Source organism: Hemicordylus capensis, chromosome 5, assembly GCF_027244095.1.
Source record: "Hemicordylus capensis ecotype Gifberg chromosome 5, rHemCap1.1.pri, whole genome shotgun sequence".
Classification (NCBI taxonomy): domain Eukaryota; kingdom Metazoa; phylum Chordata; class Lepidosauria; order Squamata; family Cordylidae; genus Hemicordylus; species Hemicordylus capensis.
In genome coordinates this window covers 185,555,234-185,580,813 of record NC_069661.1, presented here as the reverse complement: position 1 = coordinate 185,580,813, position 25,580 = coordinate 185,555,234, and the positions used below count along the sequence as shown (strand labels likewise).

The window sequence follows — 25,580 nt, the reverse complement described above, 5'->3', positions numbered from 1 at the left end:
GATTACTGAACTAATATATGTGAAGTACTTTGAACACTATTATAGAATCTTAGAAGCTAAGACCAGGCGGGCGTGGGGTGGGCGGGAAGGCAGGGACTTCCCCCTCAGACAATCCCAATGTCCTCTTTGGCATGCCAGCACACACTCACAGAATCCCGGCCTCCAGGAATCCCACAATGCAATGTGCGATGAGCATGGTGCATTGGGAGATTCCCCCGAAGTTGGACACTCTAGCTGCCTGACTCTGTGTATGCTCACGCTGTGTGCAGCCTGGGAATATACAGGACCCTGTACCTGGGGAAAGGGCGCACTCATGCCCTTTAACCCAAATAAAAGCCCAGATATAAGAATTGGGCTTGTGTAGGAGGCAGTACAAGGATTGAGCTCAATTCTGGTGCTGTACACAAGCAGCTCTACCCAGGTAGGGCTTCCCTAACCTGGGTAGGGGTACTAGTGTGCATAGCCTTTTAGAGTTTTATAGTTGAAAGAGACCTGGTAGTATTCTAGTCCAACCCACTGCTTAGTACAGAAAACTACTACTGCAGTCCAGTCTCTGTTGGGAAACCTCTAGAGAAGAATAGGCCACCCCTATGCAAGGCAGACCATTCTACTGCTGTGCAACTCTTAGTTAGGAATTCTTCCTAATGTCCAGCCTAAATCTGCTTCTTTGTATATTCAACACATTGGTTCTGTTCCAGCCTTCAGGAGCAACAGAGGACAAGGTAGCTCTTTCTTCTGTGTGACATCCCTCCAAGTATTTGGAGATGGCTATTGTATATTCCCCTAGTCTTCTCTTCTCCAGGCTAAGCAAGATATAATTAGAACGTGATGTTCAGTTAAAAATGTACAGTAAAAGAACTTCCATTAAATCCAACATTCTGCCCATAGCTAGGAGGCAAAGCTAACCCTAACCCACTGGCATCGTACTGTATGCTTTGGTAGTTTGTTGGTTCAATAAAAAAATCTTGTCCTATTTTTAAAAAAAAAAAATCTTGTCCTAACCCACTGACACCTTTGTAGAAAAAAGTGATGCATCTACATACACAAGCACATTATCGACTCTTTGTGCCTTTTTTCAAAACTCTTGTTCTCACTGTGGCCACACAGTTAAGAAACCTTGGGCCCCCAGATGTTGTTGGACTACAACTCCCATCATCCTCAGCCACAAAGGCCATGTATAGGGATGATGGACGTTGTAGTCCAACAACATCTGGGGGCCTATGGTTAGGAAACCCTGCACTGTGCTATTATGCATAAACACCTATTGGTTTTGCAAGTATACATGATTGCACAGTTTTGTACTCATCTAACACAAGGGACGGACCTCTCATTATACCATGGCAACATGCATGCTGGCACAGTGCCTGAAGAAAATTTGCATGGGATATTGGAGCACAGAAAGATCAGACTGCAAACCATAAACACATACTAGAATTTAAAACCCTACTCTACAGGCATAGCCTCTGTTCCATTACTGGCCTATGCATGACTCTAGCTGGCAGCCTTTAGGCTACATATTCCATGTCCCATCGCTAATCTTCCCCAAGCCATTCTGAAACTATCTTATTAGCATTCTGCTGTGCAACCCATAAGGGAATTAAAGATTTAGAGAATTCTCGTTTACCAAATGTTTCAGTGACTTTAACCTCTTGACCTAGAGTGGATATGTTGGCCCATTAACATTATTAAAATCAATTGCATGGGTAAAAGGTCTAACAGAGCAAGATTCTCCCTTGCACAGGGCAGAAAATACTTCACACTTGAGATAACGTCAGGATGCTTATGTTAGCTACTCTCATGCCATGCTGGAGAAACAGCTTGTTAATTAGCAATATAACTATGCTAAAATGGTGTTTGATTTGTGTAGCTTTCTCTAAGATACGCAATATGCATAATGCAGATGTGATCATTTTGAAAGTGTATGTAAACACGTTGCTTGATGAGTTGCAGGAGTTCTTTTTTCAGTATAATAAAGGGATTGGTGAAGGAAACAGAGAACTTAAGCTCGCCAATTTCTAGGATTTAACACTAATTATTCATTATCAAGCATCAACATACACTGCTCAGCAGATTTTGGTTAGACTGTGGTTATAAGCAGATTCTACACAAGAAAAATATTTTAAGCCACTCCATTTTGACAGACTTTGGCTTAAAGCATGGTTTCTTAATCATGGGTCCCCAGATGTTGTTGGACTACAGTACAACTCTCATCATCCCCAGCCATGGCTTTTGTGGCTGGGATGGGGATGATTGTTGTAGTCCAGCAACATCTGGGGGTCCAAGGTTAAGAAACCCTAGCTTAAAAAGATAGGTTTATTTAATATTTATTTTTTTGATTTCTATACTGCCCTTCCAAAAATGGCTCAGGGCGGTTTACACAGAGAAATAATATACAAATAAGATGGATCCCTGTCCTCAAAGGGCTCACAATCTAAAAGAAACATAAGATAGACACCAGCAACAGTCACTGGCGGTACTGTGCTGGGGGTGAATAGGGCCAGTTACTCTCTCCCTGCTAAATAAAGAGAATCACCACATTAAAAGGTGCCTCTTTGCTAAGTTAGCAGGGGATTGCCAAGTTAGCAGTATATTGCTTTTATGTTCTCATTCACATATGTATAAAAACACAAGTTTTCTTGATCGGCCAAATCACAAGGGTGTAACACCAGTCATTTGAATGTACATCAAATCTCAAATTAAGAAACAGAGAAGAAACCTAAATACAGAAGACATTTTTAGAACAAAGGATCCAACAGCTATAACATTTCAATTAACTGTGCACTTCCAATGCACACCATATTCCTATAACTCTGTGCAAATGAATTCCCTTTATGTCTGTGTGTATCATTTCAACATGAGAGCTTGCATCTTGTACTTTTGCAAAAACTGTATTCCCAAGATTCAGTAATTGGCATTTAGACTAATGCTGCACGTGCCAAACAATGTTTGCATGTGCAAAGGGGAGGAACAAAGTTCCTATCTCCCATTTCTTCTGCAGCCCTCAGTGCCTCCTGGAAATGTGTGTCTGAGGATCCTACAACTCTCAGGGACATATTTTCAGGAGGCACAGAGGGCTGCAGAAGAGTGAGGGGAAATTGGCTGTTGTATACAAAATGACACGTTATTTGGTATGTCAATGTTAGTCTGGAAGTCAGCCAGTATGTGTTAAACTCTTTATAATAATATATTTGGCATCAGGTCACCCTTGTATGTTGTGTCTTATTTTAGTGTTGTAAATGCAAAAGCTTAACAAGAACAGTCAAACATTGAGGTTACAGAACAGCAATTGATTAACAAATTCAACAAAATCACAAATTATGGATGATTTTATGTCTACAAAATATAATTCTTCTTTATTTGATATTCAAAATAAAGTTCAAATTAACCCTCATCTGGAGTAATGATTTTCACACAAGTAGGACTTCCGACTCCCAAGTAGTCCCATTGTTTACACTGTATGCCCCCACCCCATTTTCAGGCTACAGAAATCACAATAAATTAACAATTTACTCCAGGGGAGTACAATGATGACCCCCACATCCCAAGCATAGCACCTATGTGATTGCATGACTCACTGAGAATGTGAACTGTTTGTAGGTAAAAATGAACATTTCAAACCCACACTAATTAGGATCCATACTTCAACATCTCAGTTCTCAACATTTCAGCTGAAAGGACACACTGTGACCACCTACCTGTAAAGGCAATCTGGGAGCTGGTTAAGTGCACTGTACAGGCCAGTCATCCACAATCATCGCATCTTTTGCTTGGTTTCTTGTCAGTCGTCATGGGCACAAAGTTCCTGGGTACACACAATACCAACATCTTCTGTCCATCCAAGCCAAATACAGATGACAGTGCTTTCCTTTGTGAATGTGGTTGCATCTCTGGGAGTATGTCTGGCTTGTTGTGTCTCATAGTGCCTACACAGGTCAGTCCCTTGCTCAGGAGAGCCTCTGACAGTTATATACTGGGAGGAAAGTCATCCCTCACCACAATTCTCTGAGGGCAGATCCAGATGAACACTGCTCTGCACATGTGAGAATATCAGGTCTGTGGCAAGAGTGCACCTGCCACGGTGCTCTTGGCACATCTTTTAATCACGTGAGAAGGATACTGATTTGAAACACTCCTCTACACACGTTTCAACAAGGTTTTGGAGTGCATGTCGGGCAATTCACCTAAAGCAGCCTCAAGTGTTGCTCTATGGCTGTACGCATTGCTGCACAAACTGCAGGCCTACTTTTTTGTTGTTGCAGTCCTCCAGCTTGCTTCCCAAAGTCAACATTCTCTGACAGTGGGTAGGATGTTTCTGCATCACAGCACCATCATATTTTCAAATTGTACTTCTTTGGCTTGCTTGGCATGTGTTGCCACAACACCTTGGAAATCTAAGAGATGCTCATTAACTACTGGTCAGACCCAGGAATGTAGCGGTGTTGCAGCTGCCGCAGAAACAAGATCCAGATTTCTCTAATGGTTGCCAGCTTGGCAATCACTCTTCTCTCCTGTCATGTGGCTTTGTCATTGAATCTTAAAGTACTTGTGATGTCAGCAAATCATCTCAGCTGCATCATGGCACAAAAATAGGAGGGCCCTGGTGTACTGCGCACAGACTTTGCAGTGCTTCATGATTGGTATGAAGCACACCTGCCTGGACTGGCAGGCCAAGAGACACTTTCAGTTCTGTTAGGAAGTGGCTGCCTACTGACTGTTGGTCCATCTAGAGCAGCATTGCTTACTGTGACTGGCAGTGGCCCTCCAAGACTTCAGGCAGTATTTGGATTCCTCCCTCAGGGCTCATGACGGTCCTTTCTATGTCTTAGATTGCAGGGGAAGGAGCTTCTTCACTCACTGACTCCTCCTGCTGGACTCAACTTCTGGTTTCCCACCAGAGGACCCAGACCCCACCTCAGAACTGTGCAGTGGGTGAGCAACAGACTGGTTGTAGACCTTTTGCCATTTATGCCTGCTGTGTAACCCACTATCTTGGTACCTTCACTGGCAGGTGATTAAGGTTCAGCAGACTGTTCAGTGCCCCACACATACACATACACCTCTATATCTTCTTGCTTTCTCCACCTGGAACCAAGCTCCAATCCCTTCTCCCTGCTTTGGGCTATATCCCAGTAGGAGAAATGTGAAAAGACCAGAGGTGTACTGAGAATGGTTGATCCACTGATGACTGGCTTACTGAAGTTGATACATTGTGGATGCTGCTGTTGTGGCCCTGTTGGCTTAAATCCATGCTTCTGTGAGGTAAGATGCTTCTGAATGCTTTACTTGTTCCAAACACTAGGTCTAACATTGTGGAAGAGACTAGTTTCATCTGCCCTAACTCAGGAGCACAGAACTATGCAGCTCCTCAGACTGGTTTTAAGACACTATCATCATTAGACCTTATGCTTTTTGTAGAAATATATAGTTTTAAAATGTGAAATTTTAATGTGCATATCTATCGTAAAAGCACCAAGACTCCGAAACACAACTCTATTCTCATGGCAGCTAATAGGGCATAGCTATACAGAATTTCCAGGTTCAGAGGCAGAATGCCACTGAATAGCAGCTGCTAAAGAGTAGAGATGAGCCTGTATAGTTTCAGCGCTTCTTTGAAGAGGAGCCGAAACGATTCAGCTCCCTGCAGCCGAAACATTTCAGCACGGGGCGACGGGTGCCTTTAAAAGGAGGCGGGCAGGCCTTACCTGCCCCAAGCCTCCACCACCTTGCACCACCCCATCGCGGCTCTCCAAGCAAAGCTGCTCCATGAAAGCGGCAGTTCATGCCACTGGCCCCTTTAAAGTGCCATGGTGACGGGATGTTGCTCCCAGCATCACTCATGTGGCACCAGCGTATCGATGCCCTTTGCGTGCCGACACCGCACAAGGGATGCTGGGAGCAGCATCCCAGCACTGCAGCGCTTTAAAGGAACCAGCAGCATGGGCTGCCACTTTCACAGAGCAGCTTTTCTTAGAAGAGCGCCGCAATGGGGCAGCACAGGGTGGCAGAGGCTTGAGGGAAGGCCTGCCTCCTTTTAAATGCTCCCCTTCCCGCCCCCTGGGATGTTGCCAAATTATTTCATGCACATCCCTACTGATGAGCAACAATGGGCGAGTGACCTTTTCTTTAGTTTAGGTCCTGCTTGTGGACTCCCCCAGGGGCATCCACTGGGGGGAAACAGGATGCTGGATGTGAAGGACCTTTGGTCAGATCCAGCAGGACTCTTCCAAGATTCTTAAGATGCCTCCCATCTGCGGCACATTCAGAGCAAAGACTATATCAGTTTAACAGCCTGGAGGCACAGTTTACATGAATCTATTGCACTCATTTTATTTCCCCACTGTGGATAAACATAAAGTGTTACAATTATTACTTCATGGAAGCCATCATCAGCTGCACACATGGTTTACAAGAAATGCCACATCATAGAAAATTAATAAAGCATTCTTCTTGGAAACAATTACTGTTGTTTTTCCTACAACACTTTTATGAAGAGAGTAAGTCAATGACAGAAACGCCTCCTGTGAGTGGAAGCAGAGTTGGACTCATGCAAGGACCCCATCCACTTGTACTGGGAGCCTTTGCAGTTTTCCTGTTCACAGGAGGAGTACCACTCCACTGAAGGCCTGGATTGCACCCAGTGAGGTCATTCACACAACGGAATACTGGTAGGACACTTGTCCTACACAGTTTTCCATTGTGTGAATGACCTCACTATCTTTATGTGGTCCCCACCTCACCTGGCACTATATTCACTAGCAAAGCTTCTGTCCTGTCTACCCACAACACGAACATATTTACAGTTGTCGTTAGTGGTGGACTACTGAAGCACCGGTGCAACAAGAGAAGCAACAGTGTAGCTGCAGAGTTTCAGATTAAGCTCTGAAGAGAACCAGACTAATGCTACAGAAGTACTAGCGTGTGTGTCTATGAGAATTTCAAGAACCTCCCCTTCACCTTGAAGCCCTCTGTGTCACCCAAAAACATGACCCTGAGACTATGTGATGTCAGGGACATATTTTCAGGTGGCACTGATTGCTTCCTGGGGAAGTTAAGGTCATTAAAATTTGCCCCCACTCCTGAGCAGGCAGTGGAGCTGATTTAGTTGAAATTTTCAGATGGTGTTTTTCCTATTGCACCAGTGCTTCATCATTAGTCAGGAAGTCAGTCAGTGGCAGTAATAGAAAACAATAACATACAGTAGAAGATAGAAGCAGGCAAAACTTTGTGATTTACTCACAAGATTATAACTAGTATGTCCCCCCAAGTGTATCCTATCTCAACTACAAAGAGAAAACTTCCAAAGAGTTTACAAAGACTTCTTTTCATAGTGTACTAGAATTCCAAACATCCAGCTTAGGATTCAAGAAAACAGTTGGTCACAGGTAACAGAATGCATTTAGATGGTCGGGTGGATAATGGGCATTTGCCAAAGAAACCTATCCTCCGACCGACAACATTCCCATTATTTCTCATTCATATGATACTACAATCACACTGAGCTCATACAGTGTCCATTTAGTGAACTATATGGTGGGTAAACAAGCACACATTAATAATATGTTTGTGTTTTCCATTACCTGGGAAGTATACTTGTGTTCATGACAGTTACTGCTAAAACTTACCAAGAAAGTCCACTGTTTTCCAAAACTATGGGCACCATTACTGCATATACTTTTTTCAGTGCTTCTTTCTTCTACCATGGTAAGGAAACAATATTAAACAAGAAGACATTCTGTAACAAATCAAATAGTAAAATGATGTATGGTTTAAGTGCATTCAGTCAGACTTCCTCTCCTGTAGGTTTCTGTGGTAAAATGAAAGGAAATTTTGCCGCCATTTTACCACCATTTACCATACTGCAGATGGGACCATAGCTCAGTGATAGAGGATTATTTGTTTTGTATGCAGAAGGTCCCAGGTTCAGTCCTTGGCATATGCAAACAGGGCTGGGAAAGACTCCTGCCTGAAACCTTGGAGAGCTGCTGCCAGTAGACAGTGGCCACATTCGCACATAATGTGAAACCGCAGTTAAACAGGGTACACAGGAAGCTGCCATATACTGAGTCAGACCATTGGTCTATCTAGCTCAGTATTGTCTTCACAGACTGGCAGTGGCTTCTCCAAGGTTGCAGACAGGAATCTCTCTCTCAGCCCTATCTTGGAGAAGCCAGGGAGGGAACTTGAAACTTTCTGCTCTTCCCAGAGCGGCTCCATCCCCTGAGGGGAATATCTTACAGAGCTCACACTTCTAGTCTCCCTTTCATATGCAATGAGGGCTGACCCTGCTTAGCTAAGGGGACAAGTCATGCTTGCTACCACAAGACCAGCTCTCCTCTCCTCTGTTTTGTCCAAATGCGTGCAACCACGGTTTCATGGGGAAAGTGACCTGAGGTTTGCCTCGCCAAACTCCAATTTGAGCCTTTGTTTTGTAGTGAATTTCGCCACTGTAACCCGAGGCTTTTTGGCAGCAGCATTATGTCCGAACACGGATGATGACATAACCAGAGCTGTGTTCACTTCCTGGAGCCGTAATCATAGAGACGGCAGCCTGCGGTGCTTCTCGTTGGCTGTCTCTCTGAGCACTCACCCCTGTCTCTGATCCAACAAAGCAGTTGCCCAGCAACAGGCACGCCGTCACATCCCATCCCAAGCTTGTCAGCCTGTCAAACAGGAAAGTCACAAAGGGGCATTCCCTCTTTCTGCTCCCCGCTCCTGGCAATCAGGAAAACAAGGGGGTGGGATGGCAAGATGGGCACTACATGCTTTGCTCTCCAACAATGAAGCACAAAGATGTATGTTCATAAGCAAATGCACTCGAGGTGGCAACATAAGCAGGGCAACTCCATTTGAGCTCTGGCACAACATAATATGGCAGGGTGGTGATACCCAGGGTCAGGTTTAAAAGGCAGCCCCAACCAGGAATTCTTGAATGACTCTGCTCTATTTTTTGTACAATGATGTTGGGGAAGGGGGACCCGGCAGATGCCGCCCGGCCTGGTTGCTTCATACAGGCAAGCCATTGGCTCGGGTACCCCGGCAACAGTTTTCCCTGACTTGGTGACTGCCGCAAAGAAGCTCTCAAAGCAGGTCCTCTGCCAGCCCGTCTGCCAATTTGAACATGTTCATCTTTGTTTTTTCCTTGAACAGTGATCCCACTCTCCAAGGGTCACTGAAAATTGGGGCTCCCCACAGCGGCAGATCTGCATGTGGTGCAATGCCAGTCCGAACCCAAGAAATTTGAATGGGGGAAAACATGAATGAGAGTTAAGATCTGTCCCCGATCCCAGTGTTCACAGAGTCTGCCCACCCGGCAATGCCTGGACACATGGAGTGTTAAATTCTCCTTTGGGTGTGTGAAAAGCTTCCCTGGAGAGCAAAGTGTTGCTGTGGAAAGCAACTGTTGTTGCTGTGGAAAACAATCATTAACCAGAGAGCATGGGGACCCCATGCAAGCAGGACCCCCTTTTATAGGTTAGCTTAACTCATGAGCGATCAGTCCAACAGAAGACTGAAGTTCTTTGTGAGCTTAAGGTTTTTCCCCAGTAAACTGGCCACCTCATGAGAGTGCTAGTTCACAAGTGGCAAGCCACCATATGGCTTGCTTTCCAAAGAGTGGAGTTAACAGGAGTGTGGTTTGGTCTCCATGGACTGCTTTGCCGGGGTGAGCCCTCACAAGAACATCCTTGGTCACAGCGGGCCAGACCCCAGATCCTTTGGCCTCCCCATCCCCTCCTGGGAAATCATCATGTTTCCTTCCTTTTCCTGAGTGACATGAAAATAGTGCCTCCCCCACACCAGAAATTGTGCCCTTTCCCTGCCAAGGCAGGTGGACCATTCTGAAAAAGGCACAATCGTGCTTGGCAGACCCCCTTGAAGATTGTGACCAATGGCTGACGCCCTGGAGACATGCTGACGCCCTGCCCACAGTCTGGAAATATGAGTGCTATGGAGCTTGCTGGGATGCAGCCTCAGCAGACAAGAAAGAGGGAGGGGCTCCCCTGCCCTGAAAACGTAGGCTGCCAGACTGTGGTTGGATGAACGTCTGCAATGCAATCCACAGTTCAAAAAATTAATCGCAGGTCCAACAATGACTGATTTCACATTACGTGCGAATGCGGCCAATATTGAGCTAAATGGACAAATGGCCTGACTCAATAGAAGGCAGCTTCCTATGCTGCTACTTAAAGTATTTGCCTCCTCTGCCAGAAAGAAATACAATCAATTAAAATACCAATTTTGCTTCAGTATTTGTGAAACCCCCTTCATTTTTTCAAGCATTATTATCAGCTTAACAGTTAATGTTAAAAAAAGAATGTCCTTGTTCATAAAACTACTTTTGCTATTGGTAGGTGGATGTTTGTGCCAAATCAAAACTGTCCCCTAGTAAGATGTACAAATATTTCACTACAAGTTCATTTCCACTTGTAAAATAAAACACAATTTTATTGCTGCAAAAGAAATCGGAGAGAGACTCCTGACATCTGAGACAACAGCTGTGACTCTCATTCACAGGACATACTCTTAAGGAAATTCAAAGATCTCCTGTTTAAACTTCTACAGTAAGTGTTAGCAAACTGTCTCCCTACAATACATATTTGCATTTAAGAAGCAACATAAAAACTATAATACAAAGCAAATGTCAAATATGAGTGTTGTCATTTGAAAAAGCAAAAAAAAAAAAAAGGAAGAGACATTGAGAGAAGAACTTCTGTTGAAGAGCTGTGATAGGATTATTCTGATGTGTCTTGACTTATATGCACAAACTTATTCTGAAGCCTACATCAAAGGGCTGCATTGTTTGTTAATACGTATAGGTACAAGCGAAGCACTTATAACTTTCTCTGAATGGAGAAATGTGCAAACTCTTCTTAGGTTGCACAAGTTCCCTTCTTGCCCTTGGCCATATTTAAAGAGAAGAGCCCACTTAGGTTATCATTTGCCCTACATTACTTAAACTTAATTGAACTTCCTTGTTGCCATCTGTACAATGATACTTATAGTTCAAACAATTCTTCATGTATCTCAAGAATCTTGGAAGACAGCAACTACTACATAGCACAGGTTTCTTGAATTTCATTCTACTAAAAATAAGAACAATACTCAAATTACAGAGGAACAGAAGGGCCCCAGTCTGCTTAGCTTGTGTTTTTAGGAGGCTATGGGAAGCCATGATTTAGCTAAAATACAGGAGAATGGTGGGGCTTCTTATAGGCACCTCACCTCTTCTCCCATAATTCACATACTGCTCCAGTTTATTTTACACCTGCAATGAATACAAAATATTTAAAGAGTAGGACATAGTAGACTCAAGTAAATCTTAATCATCACATAGAAACTCAGGGAAATAGTTGTTCAAAAACTGAAAGAAAAATATGTGATTTAAAATATGTTCTCATTATTTTAAAAAGTAAGGCGCATAACTTAATGTTATATATCAGCAACTGTGTGCTTAAATTAGGGCTTGACAATTTTTCTTTGGATCTAGAAGTAAGCCCAAAAATTTAGGAGCCAGACAACAGACACTTGAAAAATTACTGGACTTCATGATGGACAATGTAGAGGGAGAGGGTGAATGGGCTTATCTTTATCCCTTTCTTAGTTACATACTTAGAACAGAAACAGGCATGCTGCCTGGGTCAAATAAATATGCTATTAAATAACACTACCTCTGAACGCCCTAGTCTAGGCACTATGGTTAAATTTCTAGGTGTCACAGATCCCTGGCACCTGGGATTTGTCAAGCCCTGGCTTAAACAAAGTAACTTTGGGCGTCTTTCACTCGCTAAGGAAGGTCAGCATGGTGCACTGAATAGAATGTTAGGGTTGGATGCAGGTATGGATGTGCATGAAATGTGATTCAGATGCCAAGTCACAGCACATCCTTTTAATATGGAGGAATTACACAACCCCTTTAACATGGAGGAGAGAAGGTCCACACCTGTTCCTCTGCTGCTCACCACCACTTCCTTAATTGTGGCATGCCCCCAGCTATCCTTGCACGCTGTCAGCGCTCTCCCCCAGCAATGCCAGTATACACATAGCCTCTGCACATGCACGGCAGCCCTACTGGCATAATTGGAGGCCATGTGCATGCTGGCATTGCGCAAGGGCAGCTAGCTAGGGGAGAGTGCTGCTGGCGTGCAGTGATAGCTGGGTGTGTGTGTGCCATGATTTAAAAAGTGGTGGCAAGCGGCAGAGGAACAGGTATGGACCTGCTCACCTCCATAAATTGAGGTTAAAAGGAAAGTGCAATGCCTCCATGTTAAAGGGATGTGCTGCGATTCAGTGTCCAAATCACGTTTCGTGCACATCTCTAGATGCAGGAAACCCAAATTTTAATTTGCACATGTAATGCCTTGGGTCCCTGGTGATAAATCACTACCTCTCAATCTAAGAAGTCAAACATTGCTAAGACAGGTAAACTTCACATATTTAAAAACTGTTTAATTAAATGGTGGAGCAGGAAGAAATCTACTAGTATACTAATCGTTCAGTATTTTCCAAATTACTGTTATCTTACCACATTTCACTATAATATAAAAATCCACTGTAAAATTTAATTTGCCACAGAAAAGGGGGGGGGATCAGCCATTCAAACCAGTCAATCAAATTATTTACTGGCATTGGTCTTTTGAAAGCACTTTCATCTCCCAAAGGCATCTAGCAACTATCTTCCTTAGATGACTCTGAGATGCAACAACATCAAAGCATTTCAGTCACTAAGCTACACAGAACTTTGTTCAATTCCATTTTGAAATGTAAAATGTTAAAAGTTAGCTGACACTTTCACAAGACTTGTCTCGGAAAGCAAAATATTACTAGTTCAAAAAAATATATCTAATGCCATTTCTTGAACTTTCCTAGCAGTGTAATCTGCACAAAATGACTTTGCCTGGTCAATGACGGGCCTCACCTACGTGTGTGTGTGTGTCTCTGTGTGTGTGTATAGTAGTAGTATAACTTTTGAATTATGATGTCCCTAGTTCTCAGTCATATATGGTAGAAGTCTTTAGCCCGCCATTTTAGAGATCATCCATGTAACCACTTTTAAGTGCTAAGAGAGTATTGAGAGGGTGCTGATCCTGCCTCCTCCCTGACCACTGTGTATTGAGCCTGCACTGGCTCTTGCCCATGTCTGAGCCACGTTGCTTCTAGTCCCCTCACCCCACCTCAATTCTTGGAAGTGCAGGAAGCTGCTGTGCAAGAATTCCCTTAGAATCTAGACTTAGCCACTGTAGCCACCACACAAACTCTATTTCAAATAAATGCACATGACAGTCATCAAATTTGAGCTGTGTGCACGCAGCAGCACACCATGTAGTTTGTACAATGTTCACTATGCCTTTGCAATTCTTTCTACTTTGGAGGTTTGGAGTGTCCAGATGAAAAGTGCCACATCAGCATCTTGAACTGCTGAATAAACAGAGCTAGTTACATGGTAACAGCTGCCACATGGAGCAATTTAAAGCAGCCTCCGCATAACAGCTGTAATGTGTAAACTGGTCCTTAGAAGTATAATCACAGGGTTCCAGACAGAAATAGCCAACTCATGCTTACTGTTGATCTAGGTTTACTGATCACATGAGTAAAACCTGGGATGACAACCTCTATTTGCAGCACCAGAAAGCTACGGAATTTCATTTTATTCATTAATAATCAGAAACATTAAATTATCGAACCACTTCTATATAATTAATTCTCTTAGCCGGTGCGTGTCCTGAATTTGGCAGTGGAACTCTCGTGACACATTGCAAGAGTTTCGGCCTTGGGCTCAGCGGGAGTTGAGGGGAAAGAAAAAATGGAGGTGGCGGCGGGCCGCAAAACAGCCAGAGGGGGTGGCCTCGGCTGGCTGCTGGGAGGCGGAGGCGGGAGGACGGCCTGGCCATGGGCAGGCCAGGCTGTCCCAGGTATGGAAGAGGCAAAGGCGGCCTGACCTGGCGGGAGGCGGAGAGACGGCCTGGCCAGGCCAGGCCATCCCAGGTATGGAAGAGGCAGCGGCCTGGCCGGGCCTGGCCACCTAGAGCAGGAGGCAGCGGTGGGACGGCCAGGCTCAGACGAGGGAAGAGGAGGCACCGGTGAAAGGTAATGGGATTTGTGCGGCTGGAAAAAGGTCCATATGTTTGTGTGGCTGGAAAAAGGTCCTATGTTTTCTATGAGTAGGGACAGGAGGCTTCAGAGGAAAGCAGGCCCTCATGAGTTACCGCTGGAGGATGGGCCTCTCCTAATTAGGGGGAAAGCCTAGGAAAGTCAACCCCCTGTAGCCCAATCCAGAGTGAGGGGTGAGGCACCTACAGAGGAGTTGGGAAGGTTTCAGTTCTGGAGTTAGTTCTGCCCTGGAGACCTTTCGTAGTGTAGCTGGTTGAAAAGCTGCTGAGGACAAAGGGAGTCCACCAACAGCCTGGGAATAAACTGGAAGTTTCTCTGGTAGTTGAACGTAGGACCTCTCACACCTTAAGCAAGAATCATACCCATAGACCAACAGGAATCATAGCTCCTAGACATTGCCATATGTTCAGGTAACACAAGCATAGTTTCTAATACTGGCCGATCTCATACACACTGGTTCACTTTGAAATATTTTTGTATATTGTTCCACAAAACATCCCCCCCCCTTTGTTATAAATGCTCTGGTGTATTTGAAAAGGATTTCTCGCAGAACAGTGGGGAACAACAGTTAGAATACAGGAGATAACTTACTTGAAGTTGGTTGGCAAAATGCACCTCTGACTTACTTTTTTGTTGTATGTTTATCCCACCCTTCTTCCAGCAACCCAGGGAGGCATAAATGGTTGTCCTGTCTCACCCCACCATTTTAATCTTTATAACAACCCTATAAAGTAGGCTAGGCTGAGAGAAAGTGACTGGCCTAACAGCCCAGTCCTTTGCAGCATTAGGCATGCCCAGCTCTGATAGGACTACAGCCTTATGGAGTGTATGCATGTCTGTAGCTGTGTTGAAGTGAACTAGTCAAACACAAGTAGTGGGCATGCATACCCATATGTGTATACACATACAGTTTAATGAACATCACAATGCAGATGTAAACACCGGATCCAGGCGTACCTTTACATGTTTACATCTGCATTATGAAGTTCATTAAATTTTGTGTGTGTGTGTGTGTATCATACATGTATGGGTATGCAAGTTCACATCTAGGGCCTACTACTTGTGTTTGACTAGTTGGCTTCAACTCAGCTACAGACATGCACACAATCCATGTTAAACCAGTCACTCTCTGCACTAGCTGAATGCACAACAGCCTGCTTCTGCACAGAAATCTCTTTTGCCAAAGCAGGTATGTTTGTCATTGTTTATCATTATGCTTAACACTGTCTATTTAAGTCCGCAAATTGAGCATTTAACTTTTCATGACAAAAGCCGTCTCAGAACAAGGGATAATATGCACTAGAATAAAACAGGAGCTTTGTGGCTGGTTGTAGAAACAGGTTGAACTGTATTGGCATGTTGACATGCTCGAACCATAGAACATAAGTGTATTCTTCATATTTCAGTCAGGAAGATAATTGAGAAAATTACAAGCTTTCTAGTCATTTTCTGTTGAAATAAACTATACATAATAGACTGCGGTTGTTGGTAGAACTATACTGCAAATAATGACTATTAATGTCACTTACAATTTAATTGGTTCAATTAAACCAACATAATATGTGCTTCTTATTCAGGAACTCAACTGCACAGCAGTTTCCTAAAACATGGTCATATAAATTGTTCTTGTATGCGGGTAATACTCACACTGGAATATTAAAGAAGTCATTTTTTACCAGGAATGTTAAAGAAGTCAGATTTTACCAGGACTTCCAGTTGTCAGAAAACAGGACTTCAGTACATCCACACCTTTTGGTTCTTTCCCATGATTTACAGAAGCAAGAAATGCAAGCTATATGGAAGTTTGCGTCATCTGTATGATGTATATAGGGCACAGAATTCAGCTGTTCTTGCTGAAGAAATGTGATTTATATTTTTAGTAAAGAATATGCAAGGAAAATATGTAATACTATTTTCTGTTCTGATGTTACTACTGCACAGTAATTATTTTTTGAGATCAAAAAAATGAGTGTTCATTTGCCAACATGATGTGAAGCCTCCCATCAATGCTAAGGATCTGTTGGGGCTCCTGAACAAAAGGCAGTCCCACTGGTATAGTGTCAGGACTGTTGAGGAATGACTTTAAAGCGCGTCCAGGCAGCTGTAATGTGCCTTCCATTGGAAACAATTGAAGGAGTGCTGTACTGCTGCCCAATTTTACTATTGTGCTGCTGCCTGGAAGTGCTTGAAAGTCTTTCTGCAGCAACTCCATCACTAACAGTCAGGACTGCCTCTGAAGTTGAGCAGCCCTGCTCTAGCAGGTCCTTAGCGTCAACAGAAGATTGTGTATCATGTCAGCCAGTGTTCCTAAATATATATTTTGTAACTAGAGACATAAATATATTAAGACTTTGTTTTTTTGAAGTTCTGGAAACATGGTCATACTTAAAACCCTGTTCTTAAGTGTCCACACAAAACGGGATAAATGTAAAGTGAGGAAAATACTTAGAAAGCTTATTACTGTTCTTTAACGTGGTGCTTCTTTTAGCTCTTTTAAGAAACCTTCTCTTTAATTTTGCATGCGATTTTACAAGCAATTATAGTCCGTGTGTCCTCCTTCCCACTTCTTTAACCACTATGGCACAATTGCTCTTTGCCACTTTAGAGATTCTTTGAGCTTCTGATACAAGTCGAAGCAACAATCACATGAACCCAAGAGAGCCAATCATTCAGAGAACTCTTGGAGCCAGACCACAGCACCCAGCATATTCTTGATGCAACCTATGGCAAGGAGAACTGCTTCGGAGGAATCAACAGCACAAAACTTTGAGGATAGCTGTTCTCCTACAAATGTTATGAAGGATAGGGGAGGGGATTGAAAGGTCATTTATTTTCCAACATGAGGCTTTTGTGGTTATTAGTGCTAAAGGCTAGAGATGTGCACAAAGTTTTTCATATACATCTGGGGCAGTGGAGAGCAGGCACTTTAAAAGGAGGAAGACAGGTCTTACCTGCCCCTCCATTACACCTTCGCCACCCCAGAGCGGCACAGGATCTCTGTTTGCCCGGCTGCATTTGCTTAGAAACAGGAAGTTCCCTGTTCCCAGCAAGAAGTGGCATCTGAGCATGAGTGGACATCATCTTGAGTGGTCAAAATGGTGGGGCAGGTAAGACCTGTCTTCCTCCCTTTAAAGTGCCCACTCATCCCTAGGTGAAACAATTCAGCTGGGGCAACTCCAGGCATTTCAGCACCTGGAAATAGAGGTGTTGGAAGCGCCTCGAGCTCATCCCTACTAAAGGCAGGTCTCCATTCTACAGGCCTTGACAATGACACATTTTCTTTGGATCTATGAGCCAGCCCCAAAATATAGGAGCCAGACAATGGACACTTGACAAAATTAAGTGATGGACATTGTGGAGGCAGGGTAAATGGGCTTCTCTTTATCCCCTTTAGACAAATAAAGTATTTTGTTTGAAACAAATATTTTATTGAAGCACTCTACCTCTGAATATCCTAATCTATCTGCCACAGATAAATTTCTAGGCACCATGGTTCCCTAGTGCCCAGGATTGCCAAAGCCCGGTAATACCTCCACACATTCTTCTGATACATTTTTCTTTTCTCAGGTTCTTTCCTGCAGAACATGACAACATGCCAGGGGACCAGAAGACTACAATGCCATCCTTTTTATATTGACTTGGCATCCTCCCCAGGCCAGAGACTAAGTAAGTATGGACAACCAGTTCTGACTTCATCATGATTAAAAATATTTCCATTAAAGTACCTGTAATGGTAAAGTACCATTAAAGATAACACTTCAGGTTCTTTACAATGTGCACATAATGATAAAACATCATCTTAAGAGCAAACTCCCTCCCAAGTATTCAGCCAACCACCACTTTAAGGGAAAGGAAATATTTATAATGTCAACACACATGCACACCAATAATAATGATTCTCAAGGCATGGTGGGTACACAATGTGGTTGTTCCCCTTCTTCCTCTTCCTTTGAGTGTTGCATGTCACAGATCATGGAGGAGGCAGGCAGGTTGGCTGATCCTGGCCCTGGTGGGTGGGTACTGATTGGTCAGCTACTTAGTTATGGGGTTTCAGCACCTTTGCTCTCCTCCTCCTTTAAGCTGGAAATGGTGCCAGGAGAACAGGGGCTCAGATGTTAATTCAAAGGATCATATTGGGTTAAGATGGAAAGTGCCTGGATGGCATCAGTTAAAAATGGGGAATTCTTCTGTGGGAGAGAAGCAGAGGGAAAAGGTAATTGGGGGGAAATCACTTTTACGAACATAATCTTGGTGTGGGGGGCGAAAATCATCTGTGGACTTTGGGAGTCCTGATCTTCACCTCTGTTTTGTATTTTTTGTGGCCCTGGCAAGTCACTTTTCTCCATCAAAACAAGAATTCCATTTTGAGTGGGAAGCTTCCAAGGCTGACATGAGGGCAACAGCATTCTCCTTTGCTCCCAGAAACTGCTATTCAGAGGTACACAATCTCTAAAACATAGAATATCTATCTAGTTCTCATGCCTGACAGAAGAAGCTTCCACTGACAAAGTTGGGTTCAAGCAGGGAGGAAAAGCTCTGGGTGGCTGGAAAAGTGTGGTGGGAGTCGATTGACAAGACCGATAAGACCTGTAATTTTAGAAGCACCAGTCATCCTTGAAAGACATTGGTTCAGATGGAACCATAGTTAAGTCTAGTTCTGTACAACATTCCCAAAGCCTGGAAGCACACACTCCCTTCTGCCACGCCCACGCAAGCGTGTTCCACACTAACTGATCCGGGTTGTGATGTAAAAACTGACCAATTGAACCTACTTACTTGAAATAAACTGCAGTTTGTAATTCACTTCAGACCTTGGGTACAGATCACAGTTTATTTTAAGTAAGTAGGCTAGAATATACTGAGATTCGGCCAGTCAGACATTACAACCATTCTTGGTTTATTCTAATGTAAATCAGAAGTAGACACTCATATGGGCAGGGGATAGATATAGACTTCTGAGACTTGGGATTGTTGTGCAAGACCAGGCTTAATTCTGGTTCCATTGTGCATATGAACCAATCCACTATGAAATGGCTACACAGACCTATATCTTTGTAACTTATAGTCACACCAGAGTGAGATAGCAGCTCTGACAAAGAACTGGAGATACCATTCATTTGTTTCAGACTATGTGTTTCAGACATATAGGACTATTTGTAGATTTGATGGCACATGCCTGGATATTTTCTTCATTTAAAAAGCTAATGGGGTGAACTAACACCAAAAGTAGCCCAGTTAAACTTATAAGAGATTCAGTTAGTGACTCTATTGACTGAAGAAGGCAAGTCTGAGAACCAATCATGTAGAGGAGGCAAGTTTGAAAACCATTCATAATCAATAGGAGCTAGCAAGACATTATGTCAAAGAGAGTTCAAGATGACTATGTACATCATACATTGAATCGGTCAATACAATGTGTATTTTTTAGTTAGTACAATAAGGCTTTATACCACATATACTTAAGCAAACGGAACTTATGGCGTATTGTACAACCCACATTGATTTTCAGCCTTGAAGCAAAGAATATACATCAACAAATACTATAAAACATGAACTAGTATAAAAGTAGAAAGAAAGTCTTGTCCATTTCCAACAGACATTGTTATTCAACAGCTGCCAAGATCTAGGGAACAGGAGCAGCTAATCAGGAATTCAGAATGTAATTTAGCTACACAATAGGAAAGTGCAACTCTTCAAAAGCTGCCTATTTTTATAACAACTTGAATATAAGATAGAAAAGGCAAGCACTGAGAAAAGTAGGTGCTATGTGTAAAGGGCAAGGCTTGCTGCTTCCCTTTGTTACTTCTACTTTCAAAGACTGATTTTTGAAAGGTTAGTATTCTGAACTGATTACATGGAAGTTGTGCCATCTCAGCCAGCCATTCCATATGCATAGATAGGAACTGTAAATCACTTACCGTTTAACTTATTTCAGTAAACAGAGCTAGAGAAACAGCATGACCCATACACCTCACAGGGCTTTGCAAAGAGAAATTAAATCAGCAATTGCAGTCCATACTGTTAGGAGTCAAAATCACAAGCACTACAAAACAAGTCTTCATTCCAGATTAACTGTGGATCCAGAATAACTCTGGACAGGTTGGTCAGGAAAGACTATTCAAATAAATGATCTCTCAGCCCCCCTTTTCCTTTCCACTAGTTACTGATTACTGTATACTGGATGACTCTATGATGAGTCTCCAGCTGGAAGCTGGAACCCCTCATTCATTCAGCATCACCTAAAATGGTGTAGTTTAGCCCTATGACACACACTTAACCATTTTATTGCACTCACAATCAGAGTGACTGTGGTACAAAGGTGACTTTTCCCACCCTTGCTAATCAATGCAGATTTGGGGGAGAGCCAGGATCCTAGCCCACGTTACTGACGGCACACACAGTACTAGCGATGGTGATTCTTTCTGGTTAATTAATCTGAAGCCAGAGATCTGCGATCTTGTCCGTCGCACGAGACAAGCAGCCAAAGAAGTGGGGGGGGGGGGCCGCCGGCGGATTTCCTGACCTACCCCACCCCAACCTTTTTTACCTTTCACTTGACTTTCATATTCGGCTACGATTTCTTTGTCCTTTTTGAATCTGCTCGGGGTTGACATTATCCACTCGGTTTTTCTTGAACCAGGGAAAAGGCTCCGGAGTTTATGTTACAAAATTGTCCTCCAGCAGACACCTTTCGGGGAGAGGCGAGACACTTTGCAGTGATCTGCCAGCGGTCGCAGCGAGATGAGCAAAAGCGGTGTGGGGGGGAAGCCGAGTAGAGGACTTAGGCTAATCCCGGAGCTGGCACCATCTCCTCCAGAAGCAGCAGCAGCAGCATCCAAGCACCGGGGAAGAGAGAGGGGCAAGCAGTGGGGCAAACTCTTCTCTCTCCCTCTGGGCGACTGCAGCTCTGCTTCGCCTCCTTCTGCTCACGGAGCCTCCTGAAGGGCTCCTTGGCTAGGTCCGCGCGAGAGCCAAAACGGTCGCCCACAGCATTGTCTGCGTCGTCCGCCTCACCCGGTGCAGAGTCTCCGCTCCAGCCAGGGTCGCGCTTTGCGAAGTCTGCGGTTACTCTAGCGGGTCCTCCTAATGGCACTCGAAGGACGCTGTTGCTGCTGCGCCTGTTCCTACCAGGTGGCTCCCAGGAGACCCCAGGCGAGCCGCCGTCTAACTCCAACCTCCAGCCCCGACGCGGCTCCTCCTGAGGGCGGCAGCCTCGCCCCACAAAGCGCCTGCTGCCTAGAAACAAAGTTCTCGAGCTCCTCGTCCTTCTGCTTCTCCTTCCCGCTCGCCCAGCGCTTCTCTGTCAAGCGCTTGGCAGCTACCACAGCTCCGCCTCCTCCTGCAGACGCTGCTGCTAGCCTGGAAAGGGAGAAGCGCACACGACGGAGCGCCCCGACCTCAAAGCCGCGCGGCGAACGGCACAGGGACTGACTCGCCAACCAGTCGCTCGCCCAGAGGCAGCCGAGCGCCTCCCGGGTTCTCCCTCTCGGACCGCGGAACGACGCCTCTCGCGGCCAATAGCGGCCCCACCGCTTCCTCCTCCGCCCAATGGTAGAGAGGCGGGAGGGGCTAGCAAGCTAGGCTGCCCGGATCCCCCCTGGGGTGAGCAGCCGCTCTTGCCCGGACTCGCGCTGGAGGCTGTGCTTAGACTCGGGCTTTGCTAGGCTGGATGCCATGAGGAAGGAGGGAGTCGTGGCAAGCGGCAGCAAAAGGGGAAGGCTAAGCCGCGGCGCGCTACCCTTCCCTCCTCGCCCCACCACGAGCATATGGTGAGCGGGGCTTTGCTAGGGAAAGGGGTGGCAGTGATAAGGTGCTAGAAAGCCCTTGATCCCGCTATGGAAAGTTAAATCCACTGCTGTCTGGAAGACATATGGCTGGAGAACGGGATGGGGGGGGGAGGAGGGAGGGAGGGCTGTTTAGTTTGGGAATCACGTTTGCAACCTTGTCGCAAGAGCGCCCGAGCATTGTTTCCTGCTGTTTGTTTGAAAATTCGGTTCATCTGGCTGGCTCCCACATCCCTTGCCTGCCTGTGGAAACGTGGGGCGTTAAGCCGTTAGACAGCGAGGAAACCAAGGGACACAATGTTAAGAGTGATTAAGAGCAAGAATATATAAAATCGTTTCCTATATAACCTGCGATTGAGGCTACTTCCTTTCTGATGTGACCACAATCAATACGAAGTGACCACACCCATCTTTGTGGAAGACGCACAGACACACACACACACTCCAGTACACTGTAATCTGAGCCCAGGGATGGGCGGGTGGCAGGCAGAAGGCCCTAGGCTGTCCAACACGAAAATGATGTACATTTGAAACAGCACCAATTTCTTGTCCTTTGAATGAACAAACAGCATAAGTTTGTTTAAATCAAGAGCAAATTTATTAGATGATAATAATATAAGCAAGCTTTAGCTTGGCTTTGGAAGCCTTTGACAACATTTTTATTCAGACTGGCTCTGGTAGTGAACTGGCTGGCTATCAAGCTAATAGCCTGATGAGGCTTTTTAAATTATTAAGCATTCTCCCCACTCAGTTAATATAAACACAAAGGTCTCATTCCAGAGAAAGTTTAGGCTGCAGAAAGAGAAAAGGTTTTTTTTGGGGGGGGGAGTTGGGGGGGATCCAGAGGGTGGAAGTAAGTTGAAAGAAGAATTGTTGCTTGTGCTGTGTACACTCATTTCACTTTTGTCTCCGTTGAACAGATTTGGCTGGTGTTTATATTGTCTCAAAAGCTGTAGTAGACAAAAGAAATGCGTGTATACTATAGGAAACAAAGCCTCTATCAAGCCACCTCCAAAAACTCTAGACTGACATCCAGACGAATGTACTCTTAATGGAGGGAAGCATGCTACAAAAAGTTGGAGGAGGGGTATTTTGCCTGATTTCCCTTTCCCTCTGTAGCCTATGGTGCCTCCCAAAAGTATGACCTGGAAGCTTGCAGAGCCCTCAGGGACATATTTTTGGGAGACACACAGTGCTGCCGAAGAAAAGGGGATCCGAACCGGGAAATCAACTTTCCCCTGTTGTGCATGCACAGGGTTTGGGTTTTTGTTTGTTTGTTTGCATGTACAACGTTGGTCTGGATGTGCCATTGTGCTTAATTCCAGTTGAAATCAATAACCAAATCACAAGGTTGTCCTTAGGGCAGGGCAAGCAAGGCAAGTGCCCTGAACCCAGATTTTTAAACTCCCATTAAAATTAACTGGAGGGGAGCCCCGCATTGGCTTATGTGCCCAGGCCCTGCACCCCAACAGGACTCTCTAAGGACAGCCCTGCCAAATCATCCATTTCTGACTCAAGTGCCCTTGATTTCAGTAAGGCTTACGAGTTGTCTGATTGTTGCTGGCTTGGCCCTCAGATCTGGATACATACCAATCAGGGAGGAGCCTGCACCAATCTGCTTGTGCTTCCATCTGGAGGCCCACACCATACTTTGAAAAACATGACCCATAATAGTTACAGCAGAAGGAGATGCATTTGTTTTAAAGGGCAATTGCCTGTGAAGGCAGAAATGTGACAACATCTCTTGTGTGTCAGCATGATTGCTAGTTACTGCAGTACATTCAGCTCAATTTCTAGTGTGTGAGCAGTGGGAGCCACTTTCCATATATGGATACAGGTGATGCATGTATTAAAGTTTCACGGTAGGCTTTGAACATGCAGGAGTCAAAGCTTTTTTTTCTTCCCCTTTTCTGAGCAGCAGGGATAAACTTTAGTTTATGAATTATATTTGTACTCCAGGGCAGCTTGGCTCAATTGACCGAAATAAGCATCCCCCCACCCACCACAGAGGATTGCAGGAGGATTGTACATTATTACATGAGTGTAATCTTCTTCCAAGATGTTTGAAGGAGTCAGTAAGCTCAAGGCTGCAAACTAAAGTCAGCTCTGACATGCAATCATGCTTTGGTGGCCTGGATCACAGGGTGCAAGTCATAGGAGAATTTAGACTTTTTAATACCAAGATGGGAAGAACTTCTGAGGACACATGCAAGATTATTGCAGAAAGTCTGTTTTTACATATAGAGGCTTTGGAAGGCAATCTTCTAACGTAATGCTTCATTAAGAAGCAGATTTTTGTGTCTTTCATTCCTTTCAACTGATCTAGCTTTCCTTACACACCAGTCAGTTCTGAATGCCAGTGCTCACTCAACTGTGTGTTTTCTAGTGTTTCCATATAGCAGCAGGTAATGTAACTTAGGCTCTGACCCATTTTCTTTGGCTCTAGGAGCCAGCCCAAAAGAATTTGGGAGCCAGACAACAGACACTTGACAAAGTTACTGAATTTAGTGATGGACATTGGGGAGGGGAGGGTCAATGGGCTAATCTTTATCCCCTTTACAACTAACATACTTAGAACAGAAATAGGACTGCCTGGGGCAAATAAATATATCATTAAATAACTATACCTCTGAATATCCTTGTTTAGGCACCATGGTTAAATTTCTAAGTGCCATGGCTCCCTGGTACCAGGGGTTTGTCAAGCCATGGCATAACTTCCTTCACAACTCTTCCTGCTTAGGATTGGCATCTTTACAAAAGGAAGTCCATCTGCCAGCAGGGAAATATAGTATTGGGTTGTTTGTGGCAGGCAGGCTAGTCATTGTTTGTGTAAATCACATCTTAAACAACAATAAAAACTGGAAATCAAAGCAGACTTATTTTCTAAGGCACATTATTTAGTGCCAGGAGATCATTTCTTTCTTCCCCATTTCTGTCACAGCATGAAAGGAACTTTGGATATATATATTTATTTATTGATAGATAGATATATTTATTTATGGACTGAGCAAAAAGGCCCCACTTGAAGAGATAGTTCTCTTACATTTAGCAAGGAGAGAGCAACTGACCCTATCCAACACCAGCACAGCATCCCTCCCATGGCTGTTGCTGGTGTCTACCTTTTGTTTCTTTTTAAACCATGAGCCCTTTGGCAACAGGAAACCATCTTATTTATTATTTGTTTGTTTTTCTATGTAAACAGCTTTGGAAACTTTCGTTGAAAAGCGGTATATACATAGTAGCAGCAGTAGTAGTAGTTTTTCATTATGTATATTGGACATTTTATATTTCACCTTACTAATTCTGAAATAGAAGTGCTCAAAGCAACTATATGAACTTGTATATATGAAAAACTGCTGTGACCTACATTAGTGTGAACCTACAGCAAGGTTTCAGCATTAACACTGATATCAGAATATGACTGTTTATATTTGCATGTGTGTTGAATAGGAATAATGATAATTTTCTGACCACGGCCTTTTGAGGCTAGTATACTGTAACATCTGCACCAACATATTGTCTTATGATGCTAGTGTATTATAATTAACATATCAGTGTTAAGCTGTGTTACATTCTTAAGTACTTGTGGGCTGAGACAGTACGTCTTAGGACTAGAGTACAATTTACTTGGGATGCTTAATGGTCAGCTATTTAGATAGAATTGTAGGGGAAAAGTTCTGGTGGATGTTG

General features: G+C 44.1%; 1 protein-coding gene across 2 annotated transcripts in view; it reads right to left on the bottom strand.

The window, feature by feature from the left end:
* Window positions 1-21,606, bottom strand: part of SRGAP1 (SLIT-ROBO Rho GTPase activating protein 1) — a 187,549-nt gene extending 165,943 nt beyond the window's left edge. For both annotated transcript variants that reach the window (XM_053252111.1, XM_053252107.1), the window contains exon 1: window positions 20,654-21,606. Coding sequence is in view for 1 of the 2 variants with exons in the window: in XM_053252107.1 (XP_053108082.1) it covers window positions 20,654-20,720 (67 nt within the window). In the remaining variant the exon portion in view is untranslated. The remainder of the gene's footprint in view (window positions 1-20,653) is intronic.
* Window positions 21,607-25,580: the final 3,974 nt, after the last annotated feature.